The following is a 25,108-nucleotide window of genomic DNA, read 5'->3' on the forward strand; positions in this document are numbered from 1 at the left end:
AAGCGAATGCTCCCTGACAGAAGATGACCAGGGCTCTTCCTTTGGCTTCTGTTCATGGTGCCACTGCGCCGCGCGGCCCGAGGTGCGGCAGTGAGCTGAGCTCCTCCTGGGCCAGAGGACACAGCGGCAGGCACCTGAACACGCACCCAGGCAGCGTGTGAATCCATTCTGATTCACTTGTTGACAGAGGCTGCAGCACAGAGCATTTCAAGCAAAAAGGAAAAGTCTTGACACAACTGGGGCAAACGCAGCCTTCTCTTGCTGACACCAAGGCTCGATTTCTCCCCTGCCTTCATTGCTCTGAGTTATGCAACAGGGAAAAAAAGTTAGCATTTCCATTTCACTAAGCTGCTGAGCTGCTCCTTTGTTAGCACGTTACAGCAATCCAGAGTATACTGTGAGTGACAAGGCACATCTTTCGTTTATTAAGCATAACTCCTATGATACAAGACACAGCACAGCATAGCGCTCACAGCTGTGGCAATGGCTGCCGGGCTCAGTCGGGCTGGTGGCCGAGGGAAGGCTTGCCCCGTCACCACACACCCGCGTCGGGACACAGGGACCGCAGGAGCCCCCGAGCCACGGCCGGCCGTGCTGGGCTGACAGCCAGGCTGGTGCCGGCAGCAGAGCGCACGGCCCTGTGCAGGGGGGGAAAAGCATACGTGATACACGGCTGCCAGCCTGAAGTTCTGCTGAACGGCAGTGGGGAAACCCCCAGCCTAATGAGTGCATCAGAAGCGACACTCCCGTTTTTAGGGTAAGAGCGTGGATGGCTTTCTTCCTGCCTTTCAGGACCAGACCGCCTCAGCGCTCAGGGTGGGCCGCTGAGCTGCGGGTCTCGACCGGTTCTGGAGGCCCGGCGGCCGGGCAGGCGCGGTCAGTCCGCCGCCTTCTGCGGGCCGGCGGGCGTGGCGTCGGCGATGGTGGCCAGGTAGATCAGGTTCCTGTGCAGGATGTGCTGGTACCTGCGGGAGGAGGCGGCCATCGCAGCGGCCCGGAAACGCCGCCTCTGCCAGCGGACGCCGCGGGGGGGGCACCGGACGGCAGCCTGGGGGGAGCGGAGCAGGCGCCGGCCCCGCTCCCCACCGCGGCACCCTCGGACCCCCCCCTTCCCCCCCCGGGGGCCGCCCCCCGCACTCCTCGGGGCCGGGCGCTCACTCACTGCACGCAGTCGGTGGCCCGGCCCTTGCTCTGGTACTCGGCGATGCACCGGATCAGCTGGTCGTTCTCCTCCAGCAGCTGCGGCACAGGAGCGCGCCGTCACCGCCCGCCCCCGCCCAGGCCGCGGCGGGCAGGGCCGAGGAGGGAAGGGCGGGACGGGGCCGGCCCTGCCTCAGCCGAGCGGAGCCCCCCGCGCTCACCCGCTGCAGCGTCTCCTGGTTCACCTCCGCCTTCCCGCGCAGCCGCTCCGGCACGAACGCCACCGACATCCCGCTGCCGACCCGGGCCGCGCCAGGGACGACGGGAACCGGCGGCGCCGCCTGCCGCGCGCTCCCATTGGCTGCCGGGGGCCGCTCGCGTGACCGGCCCTCGGGGAGGAGACCCAGGCGCGCAGGGGCGGTGCCCAACGCGCCCCCCCCGCCCCCAGATGTCCCGAAGCCCGCCCCGGCGCGGCTCGGCCCCGCCCCCTGGCAGCCCCCCGCCGGGGAACCCGCCCCCGCCCTCGGCCGCGCCGGTGACAGAGCTCCAGCTCCGGCTCCACCGCCGCCGCCCCGCGCCCCCGAGCAGCGGGAGGACAGAGTGAAAACCAACCCCCCACAAACCAGCCACGCGGCTCAGACTGTTTGAATCTTTGGATCCCTTTATTCCTGCGGCCTCCGCGTACACAGACAGACACCGGCGGGGGGAGCCGCAGCCGGGGCCCCGCCGCGCCCGCCCCCCGCACGGCTCCCTCCCGGCCGGGGGCTACCGCCACGCCAACACCCCCAAACACTAACAATTCTTTAAGCTGCTTACGCCTACAGGTATTACAACAGAGTTAACATTTCGAGAATGGACACACGGAGACGTACTGCTGGCCCAGGCACCCCCGGGGGAGTCACCAACGCCTGCGCCTGGGCCTTTCTTAAAAAAAGTTAATATTTATCGCTAAGTAAAGTTAATTGCAAATTTCAACATATGAAAATTTCTTTTCTCCTCATTTGAAAATATCTCCTTAATTTGGTCAAATCCTGCGATATGCCAGAAACTACAAAATCAAATCCTCGCCAGAGAAGTGAAGAGCGCGTCCGGCTCCGTGTCATGGAAGAACAATTTCAAATTGTCATTGCGGTTCCAAATACAAAATCAAACGTTTAAGCCTGAAAAGCTGCTAGCAAAAAACCCCGACTAATTCAGTGTTCTTCAGCGTATCAACTTTTGCAATAACACAGTATGTCTGCCGACTTAAAAATGTTTATTCTTTAAAAAATTAGTTGCTTTTTATACAGCTATACAAAGTTTGTCATGTTTCTTTGGCAATGGGATATAATGGAATTTTACAACTATATAAAAAGTTTCCTTTGCCTAAGAAACAGTATTTACTGTGTGTACATATCGGACTGACAAAGCGAGTTTCCTACTGTCCAGCACCCTAAGTTGATAAAAGTACAACTATCTCAAAAGGGATATTACAGGATTTCCAGAAAACAACCTTCGGCGGATCAAAACACTCACAGTATCGACGGCCTTCTGCATACAATTGTCCTTACAGCTCGAAGCAATTATCAAATACAGTTTAGTAATAAGAAAAATCCTTTCAGTGATGAAAAAATACTTGAACTCCATCGAAGTACTGCTTTATAATTAACTATACATAAGAAATTACTTCTCCTTCTGTCTCAAATATATTTAATGCTCACTGTTTTCAAAGATGGCCATTTTTCAAAAGTAACTGCATTACACCCCTTTGAAATTAAATAGTTAAATCCCAGTGCTGGTGACAAGTATACAGCAAATTAACTTCATTCTTTGCAGAGACTGAAACTAATTCTCTGGATCAAGAAGCTCGAGACGCTCACCCGGTTTCAGCTTTCTTGCAGACTATGCAGCAACTTTGTTGTCTTTCTAGAGGGAACAACAGTAGAACGTTAAAATTAATTTTGCAGAACAAAAAAAATCACAACTTCATCTGGGCAACAGCGCTGGGAGAAGACACACGGTGACGGCCACTTCCCATCTTCTGACACCAGAAAGGAGACCTCGCTACGCGACCGGGCTCGCGTCTGCTCAGAACGCCCTCTGTGCGGCACGCGCTGGGGCAGCTCCTCGCTTGGACCAGACGTGTGGCACAGAAACTCCGCCTTTACACCACCTCCTACTTATCCAGAAGGCTGCAAAATTCCTTCACTCAGAAGCGCAAATCTTTGATCTTCAACCCCTCATTTCAATTCATGCTCAGCTACCAATAATTTCTTTGTATCACAGGACTACTTGTTGCAAACTAATGAAGGAGTATCTTGAGGGATAGTCAGAAATCTTCTGTGATGAAAAAAGCCCCCCTCCCATTTTTTTTAATTAAAAATATTTAAGTCTTCAACCAGAAAGCAAAGATTTTGTGTTTCAAAACCCTAACTGCTCCTGCAGTAAACTCCCAGCGGTGCTTCTGCCCCAGTCAGAACTGTAAAAGCCCACATTTACTTGCACCGATCCGGTTAATCACATTTGTCACTGATTCTGAACGGTACGCCAGTATTACTTCTGCCCCTTAACACGCTAACGTTCGAGCTGAATATGCACACTTAACACCAAGAACAGGGGCTAGCACTGAACTTATGACAAGATTTTGGTTTTGCAAGCGACTGAGCTCTGCTGGTTTACATCATCTGTACGATCAAGGAGCTCTCACAAGGGGGAGAACCCACCTTGTTTCCAAGAAAGAGAAAGCGCGTCTGAGACCTCACTAGCACAGAGTCGTCCCTCTGCCAGCTGGGGCCGACAGCTAACTTTGTCCTTCCTCGGAACATCCGGTAGGAAGAAGAGTCAGGATCCTCAGCAGCAAACAATGAATGTCTTAATAGTGTGCAAAAGTAACAAATTGTGTAACTTCATTGTAAAGAAAGATTCTGCTTTTTAGCCATCATAGCTCTTGCAGAACAAATGACTATTTCTATGCTTACGGGATGACGAAAGCACGTTTGCACATCAGGTTACGTCAGTTCGCAGACTTACACGGCGGCTTCTGCGTAATGCTTAAAGAAACTTTAAGCTTCATTCACATTTAACTAAAAATAAAGCAACAGTACTTCTTTTGATCTTTTAAATATGCTTTCTCTGTGGGATGGAGATAATATTTTCTTTTGAAGTTTTTACACCTTAACTCCCACAGCTCCTTTTCACTGAATGACTGGCTGAAAAAACTCAACCCTGCCTTAGCTTTCCCAACAGCGATTGGATACAATTCTGTAAAGTTATAGTAAAAAGTGTGTAACGGCACCTTACAGAACTCAAATATTTTTTATCTTCCTTCTTGCCATGCTTCATTAACTTCAATTACTCCATTTTAGGGGTTATATACGATCTTAGAGGTCTGTAGGCTTTGTGCCAGCTCATTCACAAAGAATTCAAGAAAGTTTGTGGCACACCAAAAGCAAGTCAAGTTACTCCCTCTCAATCTCTACATTTTACAACACTGCTCAGAAAAATGCTTGCGATTCACCTTTCTAACACCTGCAGAGCTTTCTTTTCCTTTTACTTTCTAACAAATCTGCAGAGCTTTTACTTCCCCCTCCCCCAGTTCCAGCTATAGAACAAATATGTAGGGCATATGTGAACATGTGAAGAAAGGTAGCTTTCAGTTTTGGTTGCTGTTGATAGTAAAATGCTGCCACGTAACTAGAATTTCAGCATTAATGGACTTTCAATTAAGTAGCTCAGAGTACTCGGAAAACATTATTCAAGAAATTCTAGCTCAACGCCAAGTCCAAAAGCAGGAGTTTTTTTACCACTAGTTTCCAAGCGCAGCGGATCAGGTCATAGTAAGATTAAATGTATTTTACCCTGTATTCAAAGTCAGCAAACTCCCTGCCTCCACGACCTCCTCTGAATCCACCACGAAATCCTCGGGGAGTAGTGAAGCCACCTCTTCCACCTCCTCGGCCTCTTCCACCACGGAAGCCAATCCCCCCTCCTCTGCCTCTGTACCCTCCACGGCCGCGATTGGGACGCAGGGGTATTCCGAAGGTCTCGGCATTTAATCGTCTTTCCTCAGCCCAAGTGGGTCGCCGTTCTCTGCCACACGAAAGGAACAAGCATTGTTTTAAAACACGCTTCAAAGACGACTGCCTGGCTTAGTCAGACCCGCCAGAAAGCCCATGAAATGAAAAACGACACAGTTACATTTTAAATCTCCGCACTATCCCTTCTGCGAGAATGTAGGTTTCTGCCACAAACTCATTTAACTCAACGAGAAGGGACATGTTACAGTATCCTTAATTATATATTAATAATGCCCTAAGAGTTTCCCTTACAGAACGACACAGTTTGTATCCTCTGCATGCAGCAACATCTAATAAAAGCTGCCTGCAATTTAAAACAAGAAACAGAAAGCAAGAGTTTGCAGCTACAGGTGTTGTTTTACCTAGTTGTCAGTAAAACAAAACAACCCCCGTCCCCCTGCCAATTCAAAGTAGGTCCGCAATCCACATCGTCTTCTCCAATGCAAAGGCAAGAGCACAAGATAAGCTCCGATGTTCCTGAAATGCTATCTTCCCAGCCAGGAAGCACTATCGGCCAGGACGGTGACACAATCTACTTCGAAATCACCACCGAAGCCGAGTCATAATGGATTTAACTGAACTGGTGACTTAGCACCGAAACAAAACAAAAACCCCACTTTAGCAAACCTGCAAAGGAGATTCTGGAGGAAGCACACTCGGTTCTAAAACTATGTTTAGAAATGTCTTCCTATTAACGTACCGCACTTGCCCATAAAGAAACCCTGTGCTTCACACTCCTGTTTTATTTTTGTCCACCACATGTGGAAATAAGCTTTACTCACTTTCAATCCAGTTGATGGCAATGAGTAGTGCTGACACTACCCCGTGACACAAACATGCACTAAGTAGACTATCAAGCTTCCCCTTAGAGGCCGTACCTATTGTCATCACAGGAGATGTTATCAAAGAAGGATTTGGTTTTGTCGTAGTAACAGTTGGGTCCAAGTGGATCTTCCTCATCCGCATTCCCTTCACTGTTTTGGGTATCAACACCTGAGTCACCTTTGTCTTCTCCATTTACAGGCTTCTCTGGTTTCTCAAGTTTATCTTCTGGAAAATAAAAGTAAACAGAAGCCGTCCAGCCCATCACACTAAACAAAGTGGCACTGTTATTTTATTCACAGACAGACACCAACTATACCAAACACTCAGAAATACAACCCCCCTCCAGAATTTCATGTGGCAGTCAAACCATTCAACTCAAATTAGGATGTTTTGCTGCTGCTATCTGAAGGCTTGGTATCTTCTACATCCACTGTGGGTTTAATTAACAAAAAACCCCGTGGTAGAATGGACTCGGCAGCCATCGATTTTATAACCTCCCAGCTACCTCCTTTCCAGACTTTAAAGCCTCACTCGGTCAATCCTCATATACAACCCACTCCATGTTTTGCTCATCGCTGCTACCCTTCTCCTTTGCCTGCTGGCTCTGCTGTTATCCCCTCCGAAACACAGGGCCAGCATTCAAGATATTGTGCCATGAACTGACTTCATAATGCATCACCTTCCTAACAATGCCTAAAGTTCAACTTAACTGTTTTGAATGGCACTGAAAAAGCAGCTGAAGGTTCAACAGAACTTGCTATTATGATCTTCAAGCCTAGCCAATCAGATACTGAAATGAGGAACTCTCTATATTAACCTGTAACAATTTTGTCCAAAAATAGTAGCAGCAGCGTAATGAACAGGTGGCTGGTCACAAGAGCATGAGATAATTACAGCAGAAGCCTGCCAGCAAACAGAAGTGCTGGCAGCACGGATCTGCACTACTCCTGTGTTTCTTTGGAAAAGGGTAAAACAAAGAAATGAGAGAAACTGTCTTAAATTGAAACTCTTGTGCATCCTCCAGCAAAGCTGATCCCAAACTCCTGTTTTTGTGATTGCTTTTGATCTATTAATAATTGAAAACATAAAATACGGGTTTTCTTTTATTGCATCTGTTCCAGAACTCAAGGGTAAACTCACACTATTGGCACTTGTGCTCAAGTAATCAACATTTTTAACCAACAGATTTGTCACAACACAATGTATGGTATCTGCTAGTTAAAACTCTTTCGAAACTCAAATATTGACTCAAGTATTAAATTCATTAAACAGATGATCCCAGTTTACTTGCTCATTGATTGTTTGGTTTTTTTTTTCCAATGATCGCAAAAGAGTACGATATGCTTTTTGAAAGTCGTTCTCCAAGGTAGCATTCAAGCAGCAAGACATAGTTTTTCCATGCTCAAATCTGAAGCAAAAATTGGTTTACCTTTTAGTTTAAGTTTGTTGTGAAATTCCCTATCAATTTCCTCCTTGTTGAATTGTGCATTTGCACTTTCAAAGTCAAAGTCCTTCTCAAACTTCATTGGACCATCCCTCCTAATACCAAATCTTCCTCGCCCTCCTCTGTGACCTCCACGGCCCCTTCGCGCTGAAGGTCCACCTGGAACTGAAAAGAGGGAAATTCCGTTTGGTTTTGTTTTCCAGATTGTTTTTTCTTTGAGGGTCATGGGGGTGGGTTTTTTGTTTTGTGTTTTTAATTCCTGGGGTAACAGGTTGGGAGTTCATGCATCCTCTTCCTGCACTTCTGCTGCGCAAAGTCCCGCCGGAGCAGCTACTTGTAAATTCACTTACAATAATTACGGCAGCAACACAGAAAGCGTAACGGTATTAAACTTGGGTACTAAAAGACTTTCTAGAAATCATTACAAGTTTTCTGAAGAAGAGTTAAAATGTTCGTGGCTTTTCAGTCAAGTATTTTTGTAGAAAGGTAACAGGTTTTATTTCATGCTATTGTGTTTATAAATCCATGCATACTGGTCGATTCTGCCCTTTTGTTCAAAACATGTAACATAGAGCAAAGACAAGATGTTTTCTCTTTCGTGCTTTTTGTGCTTGTATTATTCTGACCCAATGCGAAGTTACTGTCACCCACTATAAACAATCACGTGAAAGCAATCTACAGTAATAAAGAATTTTGTGTACTTAATCTGAACTGCATGATTTCTGGACGTTAGAAACGAAGTCCTAGCACTTCGCAAACTATACACAATGCTGTATTTTAGCAGACTTTTAAAAAACTTAATGAAGTCTGAAATCAATGATAGCTATTTCTCAAAACAAGATTTACCAATTTGTCGTTTGTTTTCATTTCTGAGTTCATTTTCTGATCTTGAAACCTTGTGTGCTTCAGCTAAAGTCGGAAATAAAAAAATGATTTATTTATCCAATTAGGTATTTTTGATCATACTTTTGTATCTAGTTATATAGTTCAGATTTCAAAAAAATCCCAACCTATAAAAATAAACCACAAGCTTAACTTTATAAAAAGAAGAAAAATAATTTAGAATGTATGCTTGACTTCAAAAAGAAATATATACAATCCAGGTCTCTGCTGGCCAGTCTACTAGTAATGGACAGCAGGAAAATTCCCATGTTACCCTTAAAAAGAGCACTTCATACGTGTATGAGAGACAATAAGCCATATGCGAATTATCCAGAACTACCTCGTCTGTGCTCTTGATTCTCTAATGATTTTTGGCTAGCAGACACCAAAGGTCTGGCTGGTACAGGACTCCTCCTCCCAACTGGCGCCGGAGTAGGCAAGTGGGGTGAAGCTGTCTGCACTGCTTGTTCCATGGTGGGGCTCCTTCTCAAATGATCTATCTGAGGGCTTGAACGACCTGGCAAAAAACCAAAACAAACCCAAAACCCAAAGAGTTATTTCTCATCCACAATTCGAGGTACCGGTCTCAACCAATCTAGACTGTCAGGTTTATCTGCCTTACCAGTCAAGACAGCTGTGTCCAAAGAAGAAATAAATATTTCTGCACCCTCAGATCCACTAATCCAGAATGAAGGATATTTAGCAATTCCCCTTCCCCCAGTCTAAAAGAAAAAAATGGGTAGGACAATTAATCCCTACCAACCCATTCATGCTGTGCATTTAGCTGTGGAATTAAATTTTTTGTTTGCCTGGAGGTAAAAACGCTCTTTCTGCCTCCCTGGAAAGCCAAGTGGAAAGTGATGGCTCCCAAAGGCAGAGCTACAGTTGTGATACTGAAATTTCACTTCATCTAGCGCACTCTGTTGTATGTTCACCACAAAATAAATGAATAGCCATGGCTAGTGCCACGCATAATGCAGACGAAGGAGCTACGAAAGCTTCCCCACAAACTGCTGCTTATACATTTCCATTTGCAGCATGAGCAACTGGAGCCAGAAGCATGTTTAGAATGCAGATGTTTGATCCAGCCACAGAAGTTTATGACACCACATAGGTAAATCTGTTAAGAAACTAGGATAAGACTAAAGTCCCAGTAAGTAGAAGAAAAGAATAACATTGTATCCCATAAAAAAAAGCTAAACAAGAAAAACAAACAAACCAAAAAACCCCAAGGAACCCCAAAACCAACCACATCACACTTTGGATCTACAAAGATGACCAAGTATTTTTAAAAGCAAACACATACAGAAAAAACTTTTTGCTGCCTCACAGGAAATCTGTGGCAGAATGTATGCTCATCGTTGTACGTGTTGTATACTAAGTCCAAGAATCACACAGGTTTTAATTTCACCTACAGAAAACCAAGCTGCTATTTCAACAGCAGAATCAGTAAATGCTCAGCACACTTTCCCCCCCCGCCTTCAATTAATGCAACAAAGTAGAACCTATTTTTGGTAATCCACGTGGTAAAACCACAACATCCACTCAACTAATGCTAGAAAGCACTCCTAATGGGTGTACAAATCTCAACTAGAATTTTGAAAAAAACCTGTTTGCTTTAAGTGTTTTGCCTTTTAGTGTGACTGCATAAACTTAATAATAGCATTACGAATATATCTTAGCACACAGTTTTACTTGCGGTAACGAAAAGTGGAAGAGCAGAAAATAATGCCTTTTGGATTTTGAGGAGCAATCTTAACATATTTGCATGAAAAGTGAGGGTGAAAGTGCTCAACATTCAGTTTCTTTTTTCTTTGCCACTCAAAAAGCATCAAGAACTTCCCTTTTGCTTCTACTTTTTTCCAGTATTACACAAACCACCCATACAGTTTCTATTACTATTAAGCTGACTTAACTGTCATTTCACTATCTCTACAGGCAATGTGATCTGCTGTTAGCATTATTTATATAAATATACATTAACAAAGAAATACCAGTAGGACTAAATATTTTAAAACAGTAGGCTGAAGGACTTCACAATTCAATCAGCATGAAGTACCTTGAGTTTTGTCATGCTATCAATTAAACTAGATACTGGATTTCCATACGCACCTATTTGCTAACATTGTTCAACTAAAGTAAGTCCTACTCCTCAGTATAGATGCTTTAAGGATAACAACAAACGTGTTGCTAACAGTTACCTATGCAGCACACCAAGATGAAGGAAAACACAGTACAAAGGAATGTAGGAAAACACAGTACAAAGACTCAGTGCTTTCTGGTTTTGGTATCAGGTATTTTCATGCCAGAATTCAGCTGTGTGGTTAGTATTGCTGGCAACCACCTAAATCACGGGGGCACGACTGGTCAAAAAAAGATCAAAGAGTTATTCAAAGGTATTTACCTTGAGACATCTGTGTTTTTAGTGATCTTGCATCTGTTGTAAACGCAGAACCAACTGTGGTGCTTTGGGACATGCTAGCACTGGCTGAAGAGTCTGTTCCAAAAGATGTTAAAGAACCTCCTGCTTTGAAAGAAATAACGTAGTTGTAAAACCTGGTTCAGACTTTTTTTCCTTTTTTTTTTTTTTAGCACTACACAACTAGTGAAGCCATATTAGACAGTTATGCTAGAATACATATAAGTCTGCCCCTCCCATACACTAAGTGTAACATAATGTATACATTCACAGTAAATTGGTAAGACTGTAATACCTTGATGCTTTTTCTCAAAAGAAAAAAAAAAAAAGGCACTGCTAACTTCAGTATCACAAGTATTAACATAGCATAGACGTGACAGCATCTTATAGAGTAATAAATGTTCTTGGTATACATTTCCACTTAACATCTTTTAAACAAAAACAACTTACTAACTGGTATCAAGTCACACACAATTCTACAGCGTTCCTTTCACATGGCTAACATTTACAGCACCAGGAGTGACACACTCACCGTAACAGTTACATGAATGCAAGTTCCTATGTGAAAAACTAAAAGATGAAACAAAAACTTCAAGGGAGGAATGAAAGCTGCTTGGTGAGTGTCAGAGTGCATCTGCAGTGTAAGACAGCAACTAACCCACGCAGCTCACAAATACTTCAAGCATGTACTTCATGCCAAGCTAGCACCTCATGAACAGCTAGAGAACTGTGCTGGCACATGGACTACTGAATAATCCAAACCCTTCGTTAAGGCACACACCGCCTCATCAGCTTGGGATACCAAATGTCCACAGCACAGCTATGCGGCTTTTGTGGAGAAGCTGCCTCTACCACTTGTGAAACTTAATGAATACACGATGAATGTAATGAATATATATGAAAAAGAATGAATTTATGAATACAGGAACTTTTCCCCACTTGTCCCTCTGAGATAGGGTGTTCAGCTCTCAATCATAATTGCTTCGATTTGAGCTGCAAAGGCTATGGAAAACTCTCTACTTCTGAGCTGCACTGTGGGACTGACACAGAACGAAGACTTTGGATGTGCCCTTAGGATAAGGCCTTGATGGAATTATCAGCACTGATTACCAGCTACGCATACACATGCAACTTCGCTTACAGGAAAACGCCAAATAATAAAAACGAACATACCAACTCCAACAGCGCCGAACTGCTGCCCCACCAGCGGGCTTGGACTGAACTGACTGTACGCAGGCATTCTGCCAAAAGGACCATAGGACCCCACAGACTGGAATGAAGATGTAGTCGAAGATCCTAGTGAAGACTACAGACAAAACACACTTGCAGAAATTAATGTTTACACAAAAAGCAGGAAACAGTTCTGCAAGCAAGAAATGCGGAAAGTCTAAAACTATTTGTTAAATTTAGCCTAACACCACTACTGTGGCTAATATGTACGAAAGATGTTAACATTCATAAAGTTTCTTCTTTTAATACCAAGAATTTAACCACTTTAAAGCAGAAGCAAAGACATCACAAAAATAATGAATTACACACATTACTCTGCAGGAAAACTCAAACCAGACAACAGCTAGCAGAAAACATCTTCTCCAGTATGTACACAGCTTAGAAAGCACTTTTACCCTTCTAATATCACGGAGTTGTGAGAACAGTACCACAAGATTTCGCAGTCTTTTCCCTAGAACCTCACATACTGGACTCTCTTGTCAAACACGTGTATCAGCTTTTGCAGGCAAACTTGGAAAATGTCAGCTTCTTCTCCGAAGTTTCAAAAACCACATGAACAATGAAAGACCCAAACATACTGGAGTCTGGTGGGGTTGTTTTTATTATTACTGGGATTAGCAGGAATGCAATTTCACAGCTCTCAACTACCGCTGACAGAAAGAGTTGCACCCAATTCAGCAAAAGACTTTAGAGGATTGCAAGGGTACTTTGTAAGAAAGTATCAAGAATTTTATCTTATGGAATAGTTAAACATTAGAAATGTAATTATCAAGTTCCATTTGCACCAAGAACTTCCATCTTGCTCTCAGGGATTATTTTAAGACACCCCACAAGCACAATCAACAAGGCAACAGATTTCAGAGATCAAAAATAACTATCTCTGTCAGTCCATTTACTATAAAATCACAGATTATTTAACCCTGAAGGCTTCAAATTGTAAGTTGCTTTCCCTTCACCAAACAAGTACGTCCTTTTCAAATAACTGCCCCTTAGTAAGAAGCCTTTTAAAAAGCACGTAGCCAGATGAAACACTTTTAAAGTCATAGTCCGCAAAAAAAGGGTTGAACATTAAAATCCAAAAGAAAAAAAAAACAAACAAATAAATCACTAATTATTTGGGGAGGTTTCAGCACGCGCTCCATCTGACTTATACCAGCAGTCCTGCACACGTGTCCTCCTAAGCAAGTACCTTTGAAAAAGGCATCTACCAAAAGTCATTAGTTGTTTCTGAAAAACAGGCAGTTTCGGTATCCAGTGCATTGTGCTAGAGTTAGATTCCAACCTTGATTTTCACACTTAAGACATGATCCAAAAGAAGAAAATCTTTCCAGAGCTCTTTACATTGGGTTGTGAACTTTACAGCAACACACATCTTATTTCTTAAACACTCGGCTAGAGAGTACTTAAAGCTACCCAGTTATGTCTTCAGCAACAAACATCTAAAAACATGTTTTGACTTACCTGAACAATAGCAGGGTCCTGTGGCAAAGAACACTGAGGCTTTGGTGGCTCACAGACTGTTAGGTCTTTAATGTCGCTGCCACGGAATATAATATACTCAAAAACTTCATCACGAGGTGGTATAGGTCTATCAGTTGGTCTATCTTCTGTACCAAAGGAGCGAACTGCAAAATTGGCAAGGGAGAAAATAATAAAATTCCCGCACACTCAACAAAAATGTTTCAAATATGCTGCAGGGACCAACACCTTTAAATAAAACCAATAAAATTTTGTTGAGAAAAAACAGCATATTCTTTGCCATTATCAAGTGCTCAGACATAAACAATTAATTTGATCTTGCAAATTTCAGTTAAAAATCAAGCAGAAAGACACTTCTGTTCCTTTCTGAGAAATCATTTATGCTATCGCTCACGTCAAATATGTCGACTGTTTTGTGAGGATAAGCGGAAGCAACAAAGCCATTTTTTGCTAAAATTAACACTTTCTGGATATTACAGCAACAGGAACGCAAACAAAGGTTGGTAAGTCAGTCCTGTGAACCAAGGACTACATGAATTTACATACTTCATATTCTGCACTTGCAAATCAGGAAAAAAAATGCTAATACTACTGGAAACTAGAATATTAAAAATTACCTAAAATAAAGGATTTCTCAATAGATTCAAGGTCTGAAGCAAGATTTTAATAAAAAATTGATATTTTGTGGTACGCATAGACAATTTTCACTAAGCAAAATACATTCTTCTTGCTGGTGTAAGTTTCATATGATCTCTGCCAAATTAAGTCAACTCACTGAGGCATCACTATTTTCTTAAGTAGGCCTGCACAGCGTGCAGCATACCAAGACATTAAATTCACTTGCATGTGCTTAGCTGAATTCCAACACTTTTCAGACTGCACAGTGATGAAGCTTATCATGCTTTTCCCTTCGCACTACATACAATCACTACCACTGTATATGGATAGCGCCACTTTACTTTCACTACCCCCTCCAGGACTTTTCCCCACCAGAAGTCTGCCAACCCTAGGTGAATATAAAATGAAACAAACAAAAATCTGAAGAATAGATAAGTCTCCAGTAGCTAACAGTTTTGTAAGCAAAAACTAAACAATTAATTCAAACCAGAGAAGAAAAAAAAAAAAATAGTCACATTGTACTGAACATCAACTAGCATGCAGCAGCATTAATAATCCCTCACGACTGTCTCTGCTCTAGGCTTTTAAGAGGCTTTTGTTTGCTTTGCAAGGTACTACAGGTTATGCTGAGAAAACATCCGTATTTTGCTTTAATTTACCAGAATTAGTTTTCCCTCCACTTTCAGATGCATCAACAATTTGGAGATATCATTAGACACTTATTTGCAGCCATAAAACCATTAGTCAGGAAAAGCAGAGCTTCCTGTAGAGCTGTGTAAAGTGATACAGTCATTTCTCAGGCTGCACCAACCATCTTCCGCCACTGTTGCTTCTTCTAGTACTGCATAAACAGAGCTTATCAGTCAAGTATTACAAATATCTTCGAAAAGCATAACCCAGGGGTAAGGAGATGAACTCCACACTACAATGAAAAACAACATTAAATGGTTACAATTATTTTGTTCATACTTATATAATCTACTGAGCTGAATTTCACCAACTTTTCTATCTCTGTGCATCTGAAAGTCTGCTCTGAACGGTCCTACAAAACGTAAGTGCTGTAAAAAGGCATATACTGTTATAAGGTAATGTGTCTTCTCTTCTTCCTCTACAGAAGAAGATCTCTGAAGCTGAAGAGGCTGCAGAAATTAACTCAAAGTAATACACAATGGCTTAGCAACATCATCAACTGGTCATGTGTATTACTGTAGTTCATTCTTCTGCTTTTTATTCATCACGCCTTCCTATTTCACTGTCTTGACTGTGGATTCAACTTCATTTTCTAGCCATCCTAAACTCTATTTATTAGGTAACTAGTAAATTAACTTGACCCTTCATTCCATAATTTGACCTGCTGTCTTGGTAAGTATAACCAAAGTTCATTTTGTATTGGTTCTCTCTATCGCACACTGAAATGGTTGCTCTAGTAGCCATTTTGTCTACAAAGGTGCACAAAAATGGCCAGTGTGATCAGTAAGTTACTGAAGTATTTTACTTTCTGGCTAAAGTGAAGGAACTAAGCAGTAGCAACACCACAGAAAAGGGTAGTAAACTAGAGGATCACATTTCACCTTTACATAGAAATAAAAATCTGATGAACTATGGAAGAATTCTGCTTTGAAAGTACTTCTCTTAAGTCAGAGCTATGCGGCATGGGTATTTCACTATTAATACCAACATCATGAGACACAGTTCTATACTAAACTATAGCAACAGTTTTAACACCTGGCAATTACCTTTCTCCATTCTAAATCAACAAAAAAAACCCCAAACGTGAACAACCTAACTTTCATCTAATGATACCTTGGAAGAGGTAAAGCGATTTTACCGTGTATCAAAAAGAATTTGTCTTTCTCCTCACCATAAAATTCTGAAAACATCAAAAGGAAGTATTTTCTACACCAAAAACTAGAATTCATCTTCTAAGATACTCAGCTGCCTATGCAAATAGATCAAGAAACTGGTAAGGTCGTTGATGGTTTTGGAATACAACACATCAAGAGCTGCTACTAAGAGTTTGGGTTGTCTTCCCTACCTCTCCACTGCCCCAAACCAAACTGCGATTTTCTGCAAAATATAAATACAATTTTGTCCAATGGAAATCAGCTCTGCTGGAGCGGTAAGCAAATTCCTCTGATGTGGGGTTCAACCTTCCCCTCTCACCCCAAAGCAACAAAAAGAACCATCCCCAAATCTAATTTCCTTCTAACGCAAGCAACCAAAACTGCCTGTGTGGCAATCTAAGAAAGCAGTTTAGTGTAAGGGATACTCAATGTTATTGCAGTGTTTACCCCAGCTAGGTCCTTTGTGTAGTAGTATAATGGAGTGTTGAACGGTACTTTTAATATTTTGCAAAGGGATAGCTATCTTTACAGTATCTTCTTTCCCAGCCTGGATTAGGATTTAACACAATCTGAGCTCATTCAAGTAAAAAGGTCTAATATAAAAGGTGGCCAGTACCATAGGATTTTAAAAATGAATAGCTTTTACCATAGTTTTGCATAATCAGACATACTAAGTTGCCAGAGTATCAAAAAGACAAGGTACTGGAGCAGCAGCAGTCTTAGAGCTCTATTCAGCTCTGTCTCTTGGGGTACTTCCTCAGACTACATCCTTCCTCCAGAACAAGGTGCAGGGGTTCACATATAGCACAATACAGAGGAGTGACAGGAAATTACAATAAGCACATGGAAGATAACATAATCTTATAACACTTGCCAGGACTACGGTAAATCCATTTAATCTTACCTTCTCAATTTAAGTTTTTATTTTTGGTTTTGTGGGTTGGTTTTTTTTGTTTGTTTGTTTTTTTAAGTGAGCTAAACTTGCTTTATGACTTGCAAACAAAAAGGCAACCATCACATGTTAAAAGCAAACTTATTTTTTGTCAGTAGAAATACACCTACTTAAGTAGCTGACTGTAAAGAAACTAACACTATTGAGCCTAACAGTATTCACTTATGTGACTTCATGCCCAAGTAGCTCCACTAATTTAACGTTTAAGTGCTGCAAGCAAATTTTTTACAGATTTTGACCAATGTCAATGTTACTACTATGCTATATTTTAATGGAAACTACCATAGCATCAAATGAAAACATCGCAACTTTCCCTATCAGTTAGCAGAAACTATTGCCTGTTGACTAACTGTTTTGGTTTCGGCTGCAGCCGGCAACAAAAGCGCCAGGCGGCCACCCCTCCCCCCACCGGCGTGCGGAGGAGAATGAAAAGAACGAGGCAGAAACTGGTGGGTCGGGATAAGGGCAGTTTAACAGAACAGCAAACAGAGGGAAACAGGAACAACAACGGTAGAAATAAGGCAAAAACACAACAACGAACCGCACGACCCAGACAGCCGCTCTCCTGAACAGGACCGGCGCCGCGCCCCCCCCCCCCCCCCCCCCAGCCGTGAGTGAGTCCCTGCCACCCCGCCCCCCCCACTGGAACCCCGTGTGACGTCAGATGGCATGGAATACCGGGCTCTGTTTGGCCAGGTGGGGTCAGCCCCCCCCCCCCCCCCGGCTGTGCCCCTTCCTGGAGCCCGGTGAAAATTAACCCTGTCCTGGCCAAACCCAGGACACTAACACAGAAAAACACTGTGTTAATCAGAAGCCAAGCTATATACCTTACTAGCAAGAGAGGACTCTCTTCTGATATAATGTGCATTATTGCAAATATATAGTTCAGTCTCTGTATGCAGCACTGACAGTCTTATCAGCCTTACTTCATACGTAGCATACAGAAACATATATGTAGCACAGAAATGCATACGTACCACAGAAACCAGTCTTTCCCCACTCTTCAGGCACCCATGAGAACCACAACACCTAAAACGAGTCCACCACTACCAGAACAAGTCATTTCATTTGCCCTCTCTCCAAAACATCACAACCCTTTCCCTATAAACATGCTCAGATGCCCGCACATCACATTACAGGAGAAGTATTGATGTGAAGGAGCCAGCTTGTGGTGGGCTCATACCTTCAGAACAATTAATTCAGCCTGCATTCCCTCACTCGCAGGGGTGGGGAGTTCACAGGGAGGTAGATGTGAGGGAAGTAGCCAGGAGTAGGCTTTGACAAGTGGAATTTTTCTGCTGTGACACACTATGCGCAGGGTTGGTTTGGCACACATGCCCTAAACTTCAAGGCATGGAATGAGCATGTCACTTGACTGACTAAAAAATAACTTCATAAAAACTTGATAAAAATTTAACTATTCCTGTTCCTACTCCCACCCCTGAATTACAGGAAATGCTGAAGCCTTCACAAGAATTTAACTTCTTTCTGTCCACGTTTCCGAGTCTTTCACCCAATTAATTTTGTGTAAAAGTCTAAAAGAAAGGGAAGTTTTCTCTTTCGTTAGCCATTAGACTATGGAAAACATTATCACAGTTCAAATGCCAGAAATGCCATTAGTTTAACTACTTCTTAAATTACTGAAAGCCATTTCATTAATATCTATTAATTATAACTGTTCCAAATGCAACTCTCAACAGTCCAACAGCTGATATGTGAAAACTGATGCATTATACTAGAGAGGCAGTATATAATTTTCTGTTTCTTATACTCACCTGCCTAAGACTCCCTGCTGTTGGCAGGGAACAAAGCCTTTTCTGACCCAACAGGGTTGTTCTTACACAGCTTACCTACATTAAAAATCCATCTCTCTAAATTGGTGCCTTGAAATAGAAAGACATTATGCATTACTAGCATGAAAGATCACACATAGTTTTTAACGCCGCAACATGTAAGATCAGGCACGATCAGTCATGATTATTCCACAACTGCCCCCAGGTAGGGAAGCAATCGCTTTACAGCAAGAAAATTTTACTCCTAACCATGACTTGCAAACACTCTATTCTTGAACTGATTGGACTTCAGGATGTTTAAAAATGAAGTATGAACTAGAAGCATGAACTAAAAGGACATTCCAAGTTAATTTAACCTGAAACTTGAGAATAAGAGTGGGTGGTTTTCGGTTCCAAACACTAGCTCTGAAAAGCTGGCAATCCAAAAAAACGTATACACCAATAATATACAAAAACCTCAAATAATTGTATAGCTTGCTTAGTATTTGGAATACGATATAGATCAGAGTTTTCAGTGTTATTTAAACAACAATACACTTTAACACTTTGTGAAAGGATGCACTGCTTTCTCTTATCAGACTCCAGCTTAAGATAAAAATGCAAGGCTCAGTAATTAAACAGTTGATATCTTCCTCTAACTCATGAGGCAAAAGGCCACAACTTTCACTAGTGAAAGGACCACAGCTTTGTAACCAAAGTGCTGATTAGAGAACTGTAGGATATTGCCCCTCAGTAACTGAAGACTATAATCAGTACCCTGTTAGCAACCCAAAAGTCCTATTTGTCTAAAAACCCAGAAGATTTACAATAAATGAAGACATTCACATGTACAACTTTGTACTCAGTTTGCATGAAAAGGTGAGATTAATCTCAGGCTTCAGTTTAGCCCACTGAAGTCTTATCATTAGGCAAATCCATAGTTAACCAAGAACAGATCCTACCTCTATATTTGCACTTCATGGCACATACAATTAATGAATAATGATAAGTCACCCTGCACTCAGAGCAGGTAACAGTCATATAAAGCCAGCTACACAGCAGAACAACTGAAAGCATCGACCCATATTTAGGGACTTTTTTTGTGTTCTTCTGGCAGAAAATTTGACATTTGTGGTAAAGATCCACAGCAAACAGCTCTGGTTTGACTTCTGGACTCACCACAGGAAGAAAAGACAACTATTATCTGATCAACGTATTTACAGCTACAGACAGTTCAGAAGTTCTGCTTCTTTCACATACAGACCTGGCCGGGATTAACCACACTTGTCACCTTACATATACGCTATCATACCACATTCACATGACCTAAACCTTCATTATTCAGAAACCTGAATGCTCTCGGGTTGAGCATTTTGTTCATGAGCACAGTGAACTGTTTTACAGTGTAATACGGTTGTTATCAGCTTCCAGATTAATCTCTAGATTTTTGGTTCCAGGTGGCCTAGAAATACTGGTTTATTCTCTTCTGAATCATGACACTATATTACTAAACACATGTTCTTCAGCTAACTCAGCCAAGTTATATTAAAGCAAATTTAATGGTTTAGATTTACATTTCTGATGAGCGCTATGAGAAGACAGTAAATTAGATTTGTAACTGTAGTTTGATCTATCTTAAATATGTACACTTTGGCAGATATGCCAAAACACGACTTAACCACTCTTGAGAAGTCATGCAAAATCGGCTTGGTCAGCACGAACTCTGTCTAATTTATGGTAAGACTATCACAAGCTCTTCAAGGATGGGATTCTTGTAAGTGCTTCTGTACAAACCTTAACAATCACAGCATGCAACTGGAATTTCTAAACATTTATTTTTAATTGCAGTGCTCATCTTTTTCTCATATAAACAAATACTAGCCATTCTTTTTAAACAGATGATGCAATTCCAGCGAGGTAATTTAACCTAAAGACAACTTTAGATACAAATAAAAATCACATCATGAAAGCTAAATGCCCCATACGCAAGCCTGGGACACAACCTACTATAAGGTGTTTCAAAGCACCAATATAACAATTTACAAAACAGAGCAATCTATTTCTTAAATAATAATTATGGGGGGGCAGGGGGGAGGGCCGAGGCAGAAGAAGGCCTTCAAGTGACAAGCCTTGTCAACACAAACAAGAATTACCACAGAGGCCAATGCGAGATGAAAGCAAACAAACTGCTACACAGCATCAACTCCACAGACTATTATACACCCCAACGATGCAAAACGTAAAAGATCGTCATTATGCTAGAATGCTAAGCCTAATGCTAAACCGGAACTGAGGTTCGGAATGCTCTCAGTCCCAAATATTTAATTTCTACAAGGAACAATCTTTCTCCTTACCTAATGGCTGGATAAACTCTCTGCTTTTATACACGCACTTAGAATATTTAGCAATACTTTACAGAGTCAAGAAATGTAAAGTAAAATTCCACTGAGTTTTGCAGAATCGCTTACAAAGAAGTTACTAAGAATTCTGACTTAATGTTTTACCTGAATATTGCACGTTCACTGCCATGGTTGATGTACTTGTGTTGAGAGTGCATTATCATGCACAAGAAACAGCAAAGTCCTCCAGATGCCCAAAGATCCTCTTTTTTAGCCTCCAGCCTCTGACCCTCTTCTCAGTAAACCCATCATCCTAACTTTTTTATACACACACACACACATTCTCTGGCCAGTACATTCTCACGCCGGTGTCTGCACTCAATCTGGATTTATACCGTACTGTACAGCTACCTCCGAAACGAAGAGCTGACGATCAGCCTTCTTTGTTGGTAACCTGACACTCAGAGGATCCCCTTTAGCCCCAAGTTTCCTCCTACCGCAGGATGCCGAAGAGTTCTGCCGTGCGCGGCCCTGTACTCTGTAGGTCTGGAATTCTGACGATGCAAAGAAATCCTCTTTCCTGCCCGCCCCCACTCCGGACCGCGTCCACTGCCCAGGCCTGCAGACCTTCACTCGACTCAGGACTCCTCTCAGCAGCCCCTGACTAGGCAACATTCCCAGCTCCTTTTCGCCACGGCCCCTCCGCGGCCGCTCCGGGCTCTCGGCGGCGGGGGGAGCGGCCCCAGGGCCGGGAGCAGGCGCGGCCGCTCCCCCTGCCCCTCGCCCGCTGCCACCTCCGCCGCGACGCGCCGCGGGCCGCCCCAGCCCCGCCGCAGCCGCTCCGCCAGGCCGGATGGCGGCAGGACGCGCCCCCGGCCGGCCCCGCCCGGACTTGGACCGCAGCTCCGCCAGGTCCCCCCGCACCGTGACGCCGCGGCCGGCCCCGCCGCGGCCGCGACTCCTCGCTCGATCCCCGGAGGCCCCGCGGTCCCGCTGCCCTCCCCGAGGCGCTGCCGGGCCGCCTGGGCCCAGCCCTGCGCTCCACCAGGTCCTCACCCTTGGCCAGGGCCACGGTGGAGTTTTCGGTGTCGATGGTGTACAGGATCCCTTCATAGCGGATCTCGGCCTTGGAGATGAGGCTGATCTTGCTCCCGATGTAGGGCGTCCCCCCGCTCATGGCGCCGGCTCCTCGGTCGGGGACACCCCCTCTCCTCCTCCCCTGCGGAGCGCTCCCGAAACCGGGCACAAGCAACTAAATCAGCCCGGCTCGGAGTCGCAGCAGGCGCTCCGCTCCTCCCGTTCCGAGCCCGACCTTCTACCGATCCCCCGGCGACGGCTCTCTCCGCGCAGACTCCCTCAGCACACCCCGCCGCAAAAGCGCCCCGAAGCTCCCAACATGGCCGCCGCCTTCATCTTCCCTCAGAGCCGCCCCCCTCCCCTCCAGCCGCGAAATGGATGCCGGGAGTCGAGCCGCTCTCGCGAGACCTGGCGGCGGGAGCCAGGGCGGCGGCTCTTGACGGGGGGTGGCGGCTGTCTGAGGGGAGGCGGCGGCCGTTGGGGCCGCCCGGGTACTTAATTTAGCGGACCCCTTCCCACCCCGCGTGAAGAGCGCGGCTTCCCTGCCCGGATCGGCTCGGAACGGCTGGGCCCTGCCTCGCCTCGCCGCGCTCCCCCCGCCTGGTCTAGGGGTGGTGCGCGGGGCCCACGGCTCGCCGGCTCCCCGGCTCCCCCCGTCCTGGGCTCCCGCAGCCTGGAGCCCCGGCCCTGCTGTAGTCTTGGAGCCCCGGGGGCTGTGGAAGAAGGTTTGGTGACCCGGGGTTTTGGGGGTTTTTCGAGAGAGGCCCAAGCCACCTGCCCGTGAATGCGAGGTCCCTGTGATCCCTGAGCCGCGCGTTCGAATCCAGCCGGGTGGAGAGCAGCCGGGGTCTGGGCGGTGGGAACTGGTTCAGGGTTTGGGGGGGATTCTGTGGCACTCGGCTGGCAGGGTGCTGACAGTCACATTTCGCCAAGCAACACGACTGTTGATGAAACCTTGACTCAAGTGTGGAATTACTCCTGAAAAAGTACCGTTTTAGTACAAGCAAGCACAAAAACCCCCGTGATTTTTGAGATTGCACTTCACTTGTATGCCTTACATAAAAAAAACAAGCGAAGCCTTGCCTGTGAAAACATGATACTACTTCAGGCCCTCCTTTGCGTATTTGCGAACCCAGAAAATGACATGCAACACAAACTAACTTCTGGAAAGGGTACTTGATAGCTTTTGTTGCAGTGACTGGACACTAATGTGCTGCAAAGATTCAGCAACTACGTTGTTCAGGGCTTTGGGACACAGCAGCAAGCCGGATTTTTCTGGAAGGGCCTGCACGTGTCTACGCAGGGGCCATACGAGACTTCTGGAAGCTCTATGCCCCAGTTCGACTGTACAGCCATGGAGGACTGGGGTGCCTGGGGAGCTTCGCTGTGATGGTTCTAGCATGTGCTGGACTACCTGAGAGACTGGGAACAGAGTTCTTCAGCTTGATGTGGGAAATTGATGTTTAGTTCGATTTTGCTATAGCTTTAGTTTAATTTTTTTATATAGCTTTGCAGCTATGTTAAGGTAAGCACTTTAGGAGAGAATTCAGGAGAAAAACTGCCAGAGTCTGCTTTTAGGTGTTAACACTTACAAAGTTTCTGAAAGGGAGAAGTTGGCCAGAATGAATAAAATAAAAAAAGCTAGAGATAGAAAAGCATCCCCTTGAAAAACTTTTTAAGAGTAACTTTCTTGATGTCAGAGTTTCCCAGGCCTCTCCATCAAGTCCTGTCTAGGTGAGCACAGACAAATATTTACAATTACAATTAACTTCAACACAAAAGCTCCTAAACTTCTGTAAGCTATATATAAGAAAGGAATTCCATTGCAACTGAAATACACGAAGCTAAACTTAGACATGTTTCTAGAACAGCTGTTGGTTACTCTAGCCATCTTTGTGCTCTCCAGTTTGTGGAATTTATCATTTCCAATTCATACTTAAAATCAGTATTTGAAAGAATATTTTTGTAGTATAAAGTGAATATCAATTCTATATGTAAGGAGTTCTGTAAATTAATTTTAAAAAGTTATCTCAAAATCTTACCTAAATCTGGTAGGTGCCATTTCAATGTTAATTTTAAACTTACAATTGTTAAATTGTGTATTTGAATGCACTACAAGCGTGTATTTGAGAGAGACCCATGTCACACACTAGAAATACAGTGCTCCTTTCTGAGCGCTTGCACTTCTCTAGACGACAAAAAGATCCTTGTCTATGGGAACTGTTATTACTCCCTGCAGCTTAACGTGGCAGTGGTACTTCTAGTATGGAGTGACTTATTAACAAAAAACTTGGGATGAGAGCAGGGCACGGGGTTTAGCAGTGTTGATAACTGAACAGCAGCATAACAAGTTTTGTGGTGGATTTTCTTTCACAGACAATTTTAAAACCACGTCTGGAAGTTAGCTTTCCTAATAGACATTCTCAATTTAAAACAAAAAATAATTCAGGAAAGATTGTGTTTTAAGAGATCAGATGAGATGATCACAGTGGTCTCTTCGATTTTTTTTTTATTCCATACATATTTAACTCTAAAAATCAAAGATCAACAAATATGTTCAGAAATATGTTTTCTACAATGAAAAGCATGTAAATATTTGAAAAACATTTTTCTAGTAAAAGATAAATACAAAAGTTCACAGAGATTCTGTACGTTACTAAAAGTCTCATTCCTTACGTAAAAGTGCAAGGCCAAAGCCAGTTTTGTCAACAAGTTTATATGCATTCTTGTGCATGTCATCACTTCTTGACTTGAAAGGAGTCCAATGTGAATCAGTATACGTCATGTTTTATTATATATTCTATTATACTTCTTCATTCTGTGTGTTTATATATATATAAAAAGGCTCAATTAAGAAGAGGTGAGTGGGAAGAAATATGAATTCATGTTTTATAGATTATCCACCCACAAATGTACTTTAAAACTGTAATTAAAAGTAGGTAATTTTTAAAGTTTTGAAACCTGTCGTATAAATCATGACTTGCCATTTGCTCCTCCTGGTGGAAAGATTACTTTTTATCTTCTAAAGTTAC

At 43.6% G+C, this 25,108-nt stretch overlaps 2 protein-coding genes across 4 annotated transcripts; both read right to left on the bottom strand.

Annotated features, from left to right (window-relative positions):
• Positions 1-402: 402 nt before the first annotated feature.
• SS18L2 (SS18 like 2) lies at positions 403-1,493 on the bottom strand. Its single transcript, XM_075433449.1, has 3 exons — positions 1,362-1,493; positions 1,163-1,239; positions 403-965 (listed from the first exon to the last, which is right to left on the bottom strand). The coding sequence occupies exons 1-3, from the start codon at positions 1,428-1,430 to the stop codon at positions 878-880; spliced, it is 234 nt and encodes a 77-aa protein (XP_075289564.1). The 5' UTR covers positions 1,431-1,493; the 3' UTR covers positions 403-877.
• A 285-nt stretch (positions 1,494-1,778) lies between these two features.
• On the bottom strand, positions 1,779-22,431 carry LSM14A (LSM14A mRNA processing body assembly factor). 3 transcript variants are annotated; one of them, XM_075433646.1, is made up of 10 exons: positions 22,056-22,431; positions 13,457-13,620; positions 11,939-12,071; positions 10,751-10,870; positions 8,687-8,863; positions 8,311-8,373; positions 7,450-7,629; positions 6,074-6,245; positions 4,977-5,208; positions 1,779-3,045 (listed from the first exon to the last, which is right to left on the bottom strand). In XM_075433646.1, exons 1-10 carry the CDS (start codon positions 22,174-22,176, stop codon positions 3,022-3,024), a joined length of 1,386 nt encoding a protein of 461 aa, XP_075289761.1. In that variant the 5' UTR covers positions 22,177-22,431; the 3' UTR covers positions 1,779-3,021. The 3 variants fall into 3 exon arrangements, with proteins under 3 accessions (XP_075289761.1, XP_075289760.1, XP_075289762.1); XM_075433645.1 differs by having other exon boundaries at positions 10,751-10,873; XM_075433647.1 differs by lacking the exon at positions 8,311-8,373 and having other exon boundaries at positions 10,751-10,873.
• Positions 22,432-25,108: the final 2,677 nt, after the last annotated feature.

The sequence above is a fragment of the Opisthocomus hoazin genome, chromosome 12 (genome assembly GCF_030867145.1).
Source record: "Opisthocomus hoazin isolate bOpiHoa1 chromosome 12, bOpiHoa1.hap1, whole genome shotgun sequence".
NCBI classification, from domain to species: domain Eukaryota; kingdom Metazoa; phylum Chordata; class Aves; order Opisthocomiformes; family Opisthocomidae; genus Opisthocomus; species Opisthocomus hoazin.

Excerpts from the sequence above, each read along its gene's own strand:
- SS18L2 (XM_075433449.1), bottom strand. The coding sequence starts at position 1,430 with ATGTCGGTGGCGTTCGTGCCGGAGCGGCTGCGCGGGAAGGCGGAGGTG. Across the intron at positions 1,240-1,361 it reads ACCAGGAGACGCTGCAGCGG|CTGCTGGAGGAGAACGACCA; the intron begins GTGAGCGCGGGG and ends CCTGTGCCGCAG. Across the intron at positions 966-1,162 it reads CGGGCCACCGACTGCGTGCA|GTACCAGCACATCCTGCACA; the intron begins GTGAGTGAGCGC and ends CTCCTCCCGCAG.
- LSM14A (XM_075433645.1), bottom strand. The coding sequence starts at position 22,176 with ATGAGCGGGGGGACGCCCTACATCGGGAGCAAGATCAGCCTCATCTCC. Across the intron at positions 13,621-22,055 it reads CACCGTGGCCCTGGCCAAGG|TTCGCTCCTTTGGTACAGAA; the intron begins GTGAGGACCTGG and ends CCAATTTTGCAG. Across the intron at positions 5,209-6,073 it reads ATCTCCTGTGATGACAATAG|AGAACGGCGACCCACTTGGG; the intron begins GTACGGCCTCTA and ends TTCGTGTGGCAG.